Source organism: Arachis duranensis, chromosome 4 (genome assembly GCF_000817695.3).
Source record: "Arachis duranensis cultivar V14167 chromosome 4, aradu.V14167.gnm2.J7QH, whole genome shotgun sequence".
Classification (NCBI taxonomy): Eukaryota; Viridiplantae; Streptophyta; class Magnoliopsida; order Fabales; family Fabaceae; genus Arachis; species Arachis duranensis.
In genome coordinates, this window is record NC_029775.3 from 2,766,593 (window position 1) to 2,778,766 (window position 12,174).

Sequence of the window (12,174 nt, forward strand, 5' to 3'; positions counted from 1 at the left end):
TTTTATAATTTGTTTTAGTTTATCACTAAATAAAATACAAAAACACAAAATTTTATATCTCTATTCATAAATATCTTATCCTATTTTTAGTGTCTTGTCCTGTCTTATTTTAAGAAATAAAAACAGCCAATAATTTGGGGGTTAAATTGCAAAATAAGAAAAGATTGAGGGAACAGTATTACTTGCTGGTTTAGAATCAAAGGCCCTTGTTACCTTATTCAGCCTCAGCTTCAACGAGAAGAGAGAGAAAGTTAGAGAGAGAAAGAAAGAGGTGGTTGCCATATACAAAGGAGGAGAACCCTAGGAGAGAGAGAGAGAGAAACTTTGCTTCCATTTCAAGCCCTTTTCGCATTGCGTTTCGGGATCTCGAATCTTCAATCTACAAAGGTGATTTTTTTTCGGCGGCGTTTGGTTTTTGATTTTTATGGAACCAGATTGCGTTAAACATTTTCGCTTGCAACATTTTGGTGTTCAATTCGTTCAATCAGCTCATAATTACTAGTCCATTGATTACCGAGCCTCGCACATTGCAGCATTTCGATTCTTCTTTGAGCACTGTTTTCCTGTTTTGCAGGATCTTCTTCTTCTTCCTTTTTTCATTCCTCTGATTGCATGTTGATGCTTGTTTTGCAAATTCATCTTTTAGGGGGGTAGTTCTATGTGAAGGGAAGCAATATTAAGTTGCGATCTTCGTTTTTTAAATTTTTATCAAGTCATGGAAACCTGAGCAAATGAAACAGAAAACTTAAGCTGGTTGAGATAGAGCAGCGTTTTGTTTTTCAACTTCCGTTGCAATTATTGTTTTCTTTCCCCGAAGCTGAACTCTTGATTGGAATATTCGTTTCAATCTGTACCCTGTACCTTCCCAAGTGATTTTGGATGTTCTCTTGCCAGGAAGCCAATATTTTTCAGAAAAAAATATTCTTTTTTTTTTCTTTTAATCGTTTGATTCTATCCCTGAAGTGTCTATTTATTAAACTGGTATAGATTTTTGGTAAGAGTTTAAATGAGAAGTGAGAACATATAAGCACATAAGATTTCATTGTCTTGCCTTATGTTAATTTTCCTTTTTATCTTTACCCTCTAGTGTATAACCCTGGCAAATTCTTCAGTATTTTTGATTCATAACATGTTTCTCACAGGTGTTGGTTCCGTTTTTATGGCAAATTCAAAGGGCTCCTCGGGCATCAGAAATTTGATGTATTCTGGAAAGCATGCTCTGCTTCCTCCTAAAATCCCATTCCCTAGTGTTTCCCAAGCTTATGCTGATTATATGCCGAATCCTACAGTAGGTTCAAAGGTTGCGCAGAGACCAAGAGAGGGAAATGGATTCCACCAACGGACATCATCTGAGAGCTTTATTATAGAGGAACAACCCTCATGGCTTGATGATCTCCTTAATGAGCCAGAGACACCTGTACGAAGGGGCAGTCATCGGCGTTCATCCAGTGATTCTTTTGCCTACCTGGAAAACACTAATGTTTCTAACATCGGTTATGCAGATAAGGATGAGTTTAAATTTAGGAATTTAGGACCTATTCCTTCTTGGTCACCTCAAGACTTAAATCACAGCAAAGATGTTCGTCATATGCCCATGTATGCAGAAATGAACTCAACTAAAATAAAAAATAGGGCATGGGACTCTTGTTTGAATCCTCCCACACATCCAGGTGGTGTTCCTGCTGTCAAAGAAAATGTTGCTTTTCAGAGTTCAGGACTGTCGTGCCCGCCACATGAAGCAGATGGGATTCCATCAACGGCCAATGAAAAGCATGATGTAGTAGAATCTGGTTCACAGGATGCAAAATTATCTTCAGAAAGAAAGGATGGTTCAAATGCAAAGTCATCTGCTACTGAAACAGATTCAAAACGTGCTAAACAGTATGTCTTGTTATTTTGTTGAATTTCCTCTGCTGCTTTTTTCTCTACATTTATTTTGTCAAAATTTGTCAAGACAGAATCCTTAGCAGGAAATTATATTATTAAAGCATGACTTTTTAGTGACAAGTCAAGTTTAGTCTGATCTATTTACATTTACCTGCCTTGTAATGAAACTTGGAGAGAATTTTATGCTCTCAGTTGATTTATGTATATGAAAATTTGCATGGACTAAAAATTTGAATAAATTGTGTTGCAGGCAATTCGCTCAGCGTTCACGAGTTCGTAAACTTCAATACATAGCTGAATTAGAAAGAAATGTACAAGGTTTACAGGTAGCTTTTAGCATTAGGCAATGATATGCATCATGTTTTCTATGCTGTTTTGGAAATTTTCTTATTCTGATTTATTATTTTTTTGTTATTTACTCTTTTATGTATGTCAATTTATAGGCAGAAGGATCTGAAGTATCTGCCGAGCTTGAATTTCTTAACCAGCAGAATCTCATCCTGAGTATGGAGAACAAAGCTCTCAAGCAACGGTTAGAAAGTTTAGCACAAGAGCAGCTTATCAAATATTGTAAGTTTCTACCATTGAACATAGGCTAATAGGTCTTATTGTAAGTTGGAATTTGGAAGTCATTTGTTTATTGGTGTACCAATCTAAATACCTGCATTTTGATGGGATGCTATATATTCACTCATATACAACTAGGGAAATTCTTGGGATGTTATGCTGCATTTTGATTATCTATTTTATTTTTTTATAATATCAGATATCTTAGTAGAAAAAAAATTACTTTTTGCTTATCGAAGTTTGATATGTTTTTATGCAATCTGAAACTCAGTGGAGCAGGAAGTACTGGAAAGAGAGATTGGAAGATTACGTGCAATGTATCGGCAGCAACAGCAGCAGCCACAGCAACCCTCTGCCAGCCATCGGCGCACAAATAGCAGAGACCTTGAATCCCAGTTTGCTAACCTTTCTCTAAAACACAAGGATGCCGGTTCAGGGCGTGACCCTGTTACTGGCGCACTTCGAATTTAGATTTGCTGTAGCTGTAGCTGTGTCTTGCATCTTCATTCAACCGGTGTTGCATCGCCTGTCACCAAATTGCACCCTCTCCCTCTGCGGGATTGTGCAGAGATTTCCAGTGTATGCCCTTCTCTCTGCCCGCATTGCTTATTTTGGCTTCGGCATTAAGTCTTTGGCTTCTGTATGCTTTAATTAATATCAATTACCACGAATTCCCCCCTCCCCCAACCAAAACAGAAACAAAAAGGAAAATCATTTGATGTGCACCTGGTGGTCAGCCGAAATCCTATTCTATTTTGGTCGGTTGATCGGCCGGAGGTGGTAACAGCTTCAATTCTCTCACTGTGTGTTTCCATTCATTTCTCGTGTATTTGTAAGCCCCATGTCTTGTGAACTATCATTGTAGCTGAATTCAGCCTGCAGACAGCAAAATATCTTTAGAGCTATTCGAATGTGCATTATTTGTATGGATTATGTATGTTAAGCTAATGTTTGGTATATGATTCTAATGAAAATTCATGGCTTCTTCTAAGCACTATGTTTCATATTGAACTGGGCATGTATTTCTGATTTTATTTAAAATATATGTGTTCTGTAAGATTTGTATATTTAATTGTTTATTGATACAAATTTCTCCTATTTGGTTCTTTATGAACGACTCCATACTGATTAGAATGCTAGCCATGTATTTAGGTTTGGTTCTGCTGTGCCAACATAATGGTTGGTGGAATATAACGAATCTTAATTACGTGGATTACTCATTTTACTCCCATATGCATGGAAGAATAATAATAATAATTGGAGTGGGGCGATAATGAATACTGAACGCAAAAAAGGAATCGGACGTGACTAATTTCTTCTTTTAATATTTTTTATTATTTATTTCTGCATTAAGCTTGGTATGCTGTAGATTAAAAAAAAAAGGAGTAACACCGAATGTTAAAAAGCAAAAGAAACGTTACTCAACCCAATCCAAGTTTAATTTTGATACACACAATATAAAATATTTTAGATAGTTATTTTTGGTGGCGGATTTGAAAATGTGTTGTAAAACTGCAGCGTAACTCCTACAACACAGAAGGTTCTTCCAAGACAAGTTTAGGACATCAATTTTAAACACACTAAAAATAAACTATAACTTTATTTTTGATAGCATGAATTCTACTAAATTTAATACTTTATATTCAATATATATAATATTTCAACAATACTAAATGTACATCAAAGTCAATTACCAAAATCATTCATTACTCATTAGTATAGAATATATATTGAAATACAAAATATATACTAAAACTAATTATACTATACAAATATTTATACATAAATACATAATTATTAATTTTGGTGGTTGGTTTTAACGTGTAAATAAAAATCTTGATAATCTTTCCAAATTTCACATACTTTTAAGCGAGTACACCAAAAAAAGATGTATTTATCTTGTTCCTAAACAACAATGGCTGCTGCTTTTTTTTTTCACATGTTGTGGCGAAGTGAAACGAAGATGAAATGTGAAATTGTACAAGAAGAATGAGTATTGGAATCATCTAGAAGAATATAATGTAGAGAAGAAAATAGAGGGCAGTAAGTAAGGAGGAGGAGAAAGTGAGAAGATGTGCATTGTTAGGGAGGCTTGGATAGTTATCAGGAGATGGCATGACACATTCCTCCCCATTGAATGAAACTTTTCTCGGAAATGTCCATCCTTCTCTGAATGTGAACTCCTCTGTGTCTTTGTGAAGCAGCATCTCTGTTTGCACATTTCCATCCTTCCCTGACAGCAACATGTCATTGTAGTACTCCAGCCCCCAAAACATCCCTGTATCGTCTGATAAGTAGTTTAGTCAAACATGTCAAATCATTTAACAGTTTTCAACTGCAGAGTAACTTACTGATATTGCCGTAGATAGGGAGGGCCTTGTAGTTGAAGCTGAAAACTTGGGTCACACTTCGCAAGTTAGGGTGTAGCACAACGATGTTCCACTGCGAGTAGTTCTTGACCAAGTTGAGATTTGTGATGGTGATCTTTACGCGCCAATACTCTTTGTAACTCTGTTTGACGTGCCAGTGGATTCGAATTGGGCACATGTGACGCGAACACCTCACCACTTCCAATGACTCTTCTTGTGGCAGTTGCAACACCGATGATGAAGAACTGCAACATTTTCAATACAATCAGATAAGGTGGAAACTCAGATGGAGTCAATTTTACGTGAAGTTGATAGCTGAAAATCGTTAGATGAAAATTTAGTCAAATCAGTCAAATCATTTAACGGTTATCAATTATCAACTTCACGTAAAGTCGACTGTACCTCAGTAATTAAAAGTAAGAGAAAGTGTGCGTGTATATATATATATATATACTCGATACAATGTGCTCCTGGTAGGCCTTTGCAATTGCAGCTGCAAACGGGACAGGGAACGATGGTGCTGTTATAGAATGCAGATAAGGAGACGCAGCATTTCGGTGCAGGCGATGCTCGATACTGCGAGTACATACACGTCACATTCCACGTGTCTGCAGAATTTTGTTTTACAGATATTTTAATATGTATTTTATATGTATTTTATACGAGTGACTGATCTGGTCAGATAAGAGTCAGGTACCTAAGACTTGTTGCCATCGGTGTCCATCGGCGGTGAACTTGGTAGGGGGGACCTGAAAGGGTGCACTGCAGGTGTAACCGGGGACGCCGAGGGTGAAATTCTCCGGCATGGTGAAAGAAGCGGTGGTTGCATCTAGAGTTGGCTTGTTGTAGTTCATTTGGAAGGAGGCGGCGGACTTGGTGATGTCTTGAGTGAGGGAAGAGAGGAGACCGCCACGGCAGCAGTTGAAGAAGCGGTGGTTGTAAGGAGCGTTTGGGGGAAGATCAATGATGAGAGGATGCTTGAGGCAACAGTGTGGTTTGTCTTGGCCTTTGAACTTGGAGCAGTTACCTTGCTCCATTGCCTCTGCTCCCCACATCGCCCAAATCACCTCGTCTCCTTTCCATGCCCATCCCACTCTCCATCCCGGCGCCTCCACGTGCCGGAACAGTTGCAGATTGTATATTGACACCTTCACCTTCAACCATGCATTCAATTCAATTCAGTAGTTGAAACTTAAAACAATTTATGTTTTTTTTTTTAATAATAAATAATAAATAAAGAGGAGGAGGAAAATTAAAAGAGAAGCAAGGTGAGAGACCACAACAATCTTATGCATTTCGGTGAGTTAATAATCAATTTGGCTGATTAGACTTAATTTGATCTTCAAATTTTTAATGAATTCAAATTGAATTCCAAAATTTATAATTGTAATTCGTATTAACTTTTAAACTGATTTTCATTAACGATGATTTGGTATATTAATTTAATATAATTTAGATTTTTTACTCAAATTTTATGTGATTGAGACGTATTAAAATTTTTAGAGCTTGACTACTTCCAAAATTCTAAAATTTTTAATTGAATTTGTTACTATCATTTTTGTAAGAATATTAACGAGTCAATTAAGCTTATAGGAAGTCTAACATATCTGAATCACATAAAACTTAAATAAGTTCAAATCTTAGCAAGATAATTACAAAATCAATACGCTATTCATGGAAATTAGTTCAAGAGCCAGTACAAATTACTATTGTAAAATTTGAAATCCAAATTAAATCGATTATAATTTTATGAATAAATTTGAGGGACCAAATGTTCGCATTTCTCTACAGAGCAAAAGTACTAGAATGCCCTCGTTAGTCCTTACTTTGAAGGAAACAAAATCTACCTGGGTGACGTGGTGCAAAACCATTGGAAGCATATAAGGAAGACAGAAAATTAGGACTGTGACAGCAGCAAATGAGAACCTGAACTCAGCAACACCCCAACATAACCCTAACAAACAAGTACGGCGGCCCCCATTTTTCTTTCTTTTCCTTAACAAATCCAAACTCCGCAGACATTCTCAAAACACGTTTTTTTTCAAGATCAGATCACCCCAAGAAAAAATGAAATATGATCAATTTGATGTAATTTTTTTTAAAATCGGATACAAAAATCCGTAGGACCAGGTTGTGTAGCACTGATTGTATCACTTTTATACCTTCCCACATGGTGATGGTGGCCCCGGAAAATAAAAGATTAAAATACTTGTTATTAAAAAAACTAATAAATAAATATGTAACAGAAAAAAGAATTGCTTACATCAACCGTAGCCCCATTATCACTTATGAAATCCCATGTGATGGTGATGTTGCCAGAAGGATCCAACGGGTCGTATCCATCTGCATTCTCAGAATAAAGGTAATAAAAATTAACACAAGAAAGAAGAAGAAGAAGAAAAGGGTTTTGGCTGCTTCTTATACAAAAGGGTATATGTAAAAACTACGTGGAACAATTGGGAGAAAAGGTCCTTACAAGAGAGGGAGAAGGAGATGAAGAATATTATCAAGGCCAAAATGTTGGCCATTGATTTTTGATCCTCCTGAACCCAAATAAAAATAAAATAAAGGATGTTACAAATTGAAACTTTTATTTACAAAAGGAAATTGAAAAATAAAAAGGGGGTATATGTATATGGCTAGCTGTGTTTTACTCAGCGATGAGTGTTGTAATGTTCATTTTGATTTTTCACAATCAAATTAGAATATTAAGAGAAGAAAGAAATTAAGGCTGCATTTAATGCGTAAATACAGGATGCATAGGATATGTGTCTCTGACTCATAACATTCTTGAGTTTAGCCTTCAAATTCCATACGTTCTCCTTCGGATTTCGGTAACTGAAGATTGCATATATATTTTTTCATTCTATATTTTTCATATAGACCGTCAAAAAATATGCTAAAAGATACTGGGGGAAATAATAAGTTACATGTTACTAATAATATGTTACTATGTACTAAAATTATGAGTTTGCAATTTACTAATACACAATTATGCAAAGAAGCGAAGACATAGTGGAATGGTTGGAGAGACGACCAAAGACATTGAAGCATCTAACATTTGCGTACGGATTTGTTGTTTACTTACGGGGCATATTTTGCATGATACATGAATTCCAAAATAATTTATATTATATATGATGAAGAACAATTATTAAAAAATATTGTACGTTGAATTCCTCTTAATTTTTATTATATATAATAGATAACGATTAGAAATTATTGTTCTAATCTCTACATTATAAATTATAGATTATTTTGGGTCCAAGCCACATTTCAATTACTCTTGTTTCTAAATAAATTAAGCTAGTGAATTGGTGAACTCAATTCGAATAATTGTAATCAAACCAAAACCAAAAACCAATCCAGTGAATCCACATTGATTAAAATGGTGAATTGGTGCTAGTTTGAGCCATCGAAAAACATGAAACCTTCAGGTAAATAATAATGTCATCTTTTATTAGTTAATATAAATTCATCATCAAACCATAATCATACATCCAATCACCAATATTGCCTCTTGTTTTTTCTAAATGGAGCTATATATATATATATATATATATACTTGCAATAACCAATAAAATCGTGTCAATGAAAATGGTACTTGGATAAATAAAATATAGGGGAGAGCCATAGGTAAATTTCAGTCTTCATATTCTGTTTCCTCATCGTCATCATCGTTGTTTGCAGCATATCTCCAACCATCTTCAACGTTGTCACGATCCTCTTCTGTTTCTTCACTATCTTCATCGTAGACTTCTTCTTTCACTGGCCATGACTTTTTAATCGCATTTGATGCGGCTGGAGTAGGAGCTGACCCTTTTCGTTGGGCGATTTTGGCAGGAGGCAACTTCAAGCTTGGTTTCGGTCTACTTTGCTTCTGACTTTTACCATTTGATCGTTTTCGACCATAGGCGTCTTGTTCACTCGCTTCATCCATTTCATTGTCAGCATTAGCTTGTGCACGCACAGCATTTTCATCATGGCCTGGGTGCTCCCTCTTCAAATGGAGTTTAAGCTTGTATTCATGGATGTATGCTTTTTCACACCCTTCATAAGGACATGCATAAGGGCGATCAGATGATGCAGAACCGTAAGTTCCACTAGCAGGTTTAGTTGGTTTCGCTGGCTTTTCCGATGGTGGAGTATACTTTGTCAAATCCACTGATGCATTCTGTAAAATGTGATTGAAATTATGAATCAAAGATGCAGAGACATTACACAGATATCCTATTGAAAGGCTTCAAATGAGAAGATGCAGCATCAGTGATGAGAACAAAAACAATATATACAAGTTCCAAGAACAGGACAGATGACCCAACCTTTTCATGCTGAGACGCAATATGATTCTTTAGTTTGTATTCGTGAGCATATCTCTTTCCACAATCTGGGTATGGGCAGATATGATAGTTCTCTTGTGAATGTGTTTTCATGTGGGACCGCAGGTTGAAATCCAAGGAGAAGGCCTGGATAATAACACTAATATTTAAGCTCACCAGTGATTCAATGTAGGGAATTCAATACAACACAGTAGAAAGTATTAGAACAGATCATTTTAAAAGATAGATCTATCACCTTACCACAACCTTCATGAGGACACACAAAATCTCTTTCCCCTGTATGAATGAGAAAATGTCTTTTCAACTTTGAGCTGTCCAGAAATTTCTGCAATAGAAACGAAACATTCTTAGAACCCTTATATGTTAAAAATAAATAAATAAAACTATGGTAGCTGTAACTTAAAACACAACATAAATAAAAGGCCATTATTATGAAACCGATAGGAATTAGTTGATAAGGATCTATTTTGAACTTAGTGTATTACTGCCATGAAACATCAACTTCACACACTTATATTGCATTATTTGGGCCTTCATCCCAACTCAAGCCTTTTAGACGGGAATAGGTCCTAGATATTGTGTGCACATATCTGAAGTAACAAGCTCACTACCTTTCCACATCCCTCATAGTGGCAAACAAATTGCCTCTCTCCATGGATGTGAGAATGCTTCCTCAAAGCACCAGCATCTATGAATGTCTTTCCACAGCCCTCGTAGCTGCATAGGAAAAGTACTTCAGTAGTTGGCTCTGGTTCAGGCTCAGGTGCAGAAGGCTCTTTTTCCTTTTCTTTCAAGGCCTTTAAGGAATCCTCTGACAATAGTTGAAAAAAGGAAACTTTCAGACAGAATACAACAATCACAAAATAAAAGAGTAACATTAATTCATCACAACGTTCATAGCTTTATTCTTTTTGAAAAGAAACAAGCAACACATGACACAAAGCCAAAGTTTACAATTATTCAAGATATATAAACACAAATGCATCATCATGAACAGACTGTACACCAAGTGCCAATTATGGCCCCTTGAATTCTCTACATAAGGGCGAATTCATACCTGTAGAGTTAATTTGAAGCAAATTAAAAACCATCATGAAATTATGGACATCATCAATCAACCAAGGACAACCAGAACAATCATACATGATACAAGTATGAGTGTTCAATTTGATGGATTCAAGTTCAGTTCAGTTCATTCAGAATAAAATAGAATAGTACAAGGAGTAAGAAATTACTTAAGGTCACGTGCAAAGTTGGGAAAAACGGACAAACCTGTTACCCATCTTAGGAGCATGCACTTCCCGCCAGTAGCTACAACGTCTTGAGGAACCCTGAGAGTAAAATTATTCTCAAAATCAGCATTATATATTGCAAACTGAATCAAATTGATTACAAAAATATCATTGAATCTTCCAGATAATTCCCTTGGCTCAAAATACCAAAATTTATCGTAAGGAACAACAAATAGAGGACATAGAACTTGTTCAGTTGTTTTCACACACCTAGAACAGCATAAAATAAAAAGTAACAAAAAAAGGCAGAAAATTGAAAAAGAAAAAGTTTAGGTACCATTGTTTGACCCATTTAACGGCGGGAGCCTTGGATTTGAGGAAGGGACGCCGCTCGAAGAGGTTGTGATTGAACTGAGTCTCCATGGTATGAGTGTGTGTCTGTGTTTGTAGCAAGTTGGAAGCAAAATCACGAAAGGAGGAATCCTAATTTGAATGTGGATAAGGGTTAGGGTTAGGGCTTCAAGGAGGAATAGCAGAAGTCAAATAAGGACGAGAAAAATAGAAGAATTGAAGGAGGGTGAAGCAGCTTCGGGTTATCGTTCTCGTCCTCGTTCTCATTCTCATTCTCGTTCGATTGAATTGCTTCATGCTTTTCTCAAAACGACCGAACATTAAACCCCACGTCACTCCCCAAGCCTGCGTTTTGCATTTTCTTTCTTTTTTCTTTTTCTTTTTTTTTTGTCTTTTTTATTAATGATGGTCGTTTCATTTTAAGCCCAATTACTTTTTTGGTTAAAAGCCCAATTTGCCTATCTAGTGATTCATTCAACAGCCCAGTTGTACTTCTAAGTTTTTGGGCGTTAATAACACTGTTTTAGTGGTTTCTTTTTAATCTTAATTAAGTCATTTGAAAATGTGTTTCAACAAAAAAATCTTAGAACATTTTTAGGTGAGATATATTAAGGAGGAAGTGTTTTTTTTTAATATTTAAAAGATATTATAATGAAAAAATATTAATTAAATGATAACATGTAGTATAAATCAGGATACATTATTTGAATAACTAATTTAATTCTTTATTATTTTATCTTTTAGAGAATAACTTAATATTTCTAATTTTTGTAACCACTAAATTCACGTAGACTTGAAAATTCCTTGGCAAAGTTTATGTTCTCTTTTATGCCAAAGAATCTTATGTAAATAAATTTTTATACATATATAATTTTAGGGACACTCTACTGTACAGATTCAAGTGGTATAGAGAAAAAAAAATAAATTTTTTTATAGTTATTTTTAATTATTTTATTATTATTCAAAGTGTGAGTCCTATCCTTTCCAATTTCTCTCTCATCCCATAAAAAAAAAACTATAAACTTATATTTTTACCATATAATTCACCATAACTTTACGACTATTAATCTGCATCTTTGGAATTTTATCTTTATTTGTATGGGAGGTTGCATCAAAATATTTTCATAATTTCATATCGTATTATATGTCACAATGTTTTTTGGCATATATATAATTTCATTGCATGACTACCGAACGAAATTGAGTACTTATCAAATGAGATAATATTTAATTTAGTTCTTCAATTTTTATGCGAGCTTTATTTAATGTTTAAAATTTTAGTTGTCTATCTTAAATTTTTAATTATTTATATTTAATTTTCATATTTTAAAAATATAATTTATATTAATTTTTAAGATAATTATTTATATATAAATATTAACAGAATTTTAATGAGACAGTTAGATATTACGTTGTAATATGTAAAAC

The 12,174-nt window shown here is 34.9% G+C and overlaps 3 protein-coding genes across 5 annotated transcripts; 1 reads left to right on the forward strand and 2 right to left on the reverse strand.

Moving 5' to 3' along the window:
* The first annotated feature begins 202 nt into the window (after positions 1-202).
* Positions 203-3,380, forward strand: LOC107482755 (uncharacterized protein At4g06598). Of its 2 annotated transcripts, XR_008008555.1 has the most exons (6): positions 203-387; positions 1,143-1,881; positions 2,138-2,213; positions 2,331-2,457; positions 2,726-3,033; positions 3,151-3,380. XR_008008555.1 is itself a non-coding variant. In XM_016103323.3 (5 exons), exons 2-5 carry the CDS (start codon positions 1,160-1,162, stop codon positions 2,923-2,925), a joined length of 1,125 nt encoding a protein of 374 aa, XP_015958809.1. In that variant the 5' UTR covers positions 203-387; positions 1,143-1,159; the 3' UTR covers positions 2,926-3,380. The 2 variants fall into 2 exon arrangements, 1 of the variants encoding a protein (XP_015958809.1); XM_016103323.3 differs by having other exon boundaries at positions 2,726-3,380.
* A 948-nt stretch (positions 3,381-4,328) lies between these two features.
* Positions 4,329-7,495, reverse strand: LOC107482577 (COBRA-like protein 6). 2 transcript variants are annotated; one of them, XM_052261103.1, is made up of 6 exons: positions 7,300-7,495; positions 7,087-7,166; positions 5,521-5,977; positions 5,278-5,431; positions 4,806-5,068; positions 4,329-4,732 (listed from the first exon to the last, which is right to left on the reverse strand). In XM_052261103.1, the coding sequence occupies exons 1-6, from the start codon at positions 7,349-7,351 to the stop codon at positions 4,461-4,463; spliced, it is 1,278 nt and encodes a 425-aa protein (XP_052117063.1). In that variant the 5' UTR covers positions 7,352-7,495; the 3' UTR covers positions 4,329-4,460. The 2 variants fall into 2 exon arrangements, with proteins under 2 accessions (XP_052117063.1, XP_020995446.1); XM_021139787.2 differs by having other exon boundaries at positions 4,329-4,741.
* An 867-nt stretch (positions 7,496-8,362) lies between these two features.
* Positions 8,363-11,052, reverse strand: LOC107482754 (zinc finger transcription factor YY1). Its single transcript, XM_016103322.3, has 6 exons — positions 10,733-11,052; positions 10,436-10,494; positions 9,775-9,974; positions 9,399-9,488; positions 9,146-9,289; positions 8,363-8,997 (listed from the first exon to the last, which is right to left on the reverse strand). The coding sequence occupies exons 1-6, from the start codon at positions 10,816-10,818 to the stop codon at positions 8,467-8,469; spliced, it is 1,110 nt and encodes a 369-aa protein (XP_015958808.1). The 5' UTR covers positions 10,819-11,052; the 3' UTR covers positions 8,363-8,466.
* Positions 11,053-12,174: the final 1,122 nt, after the last annotated feature.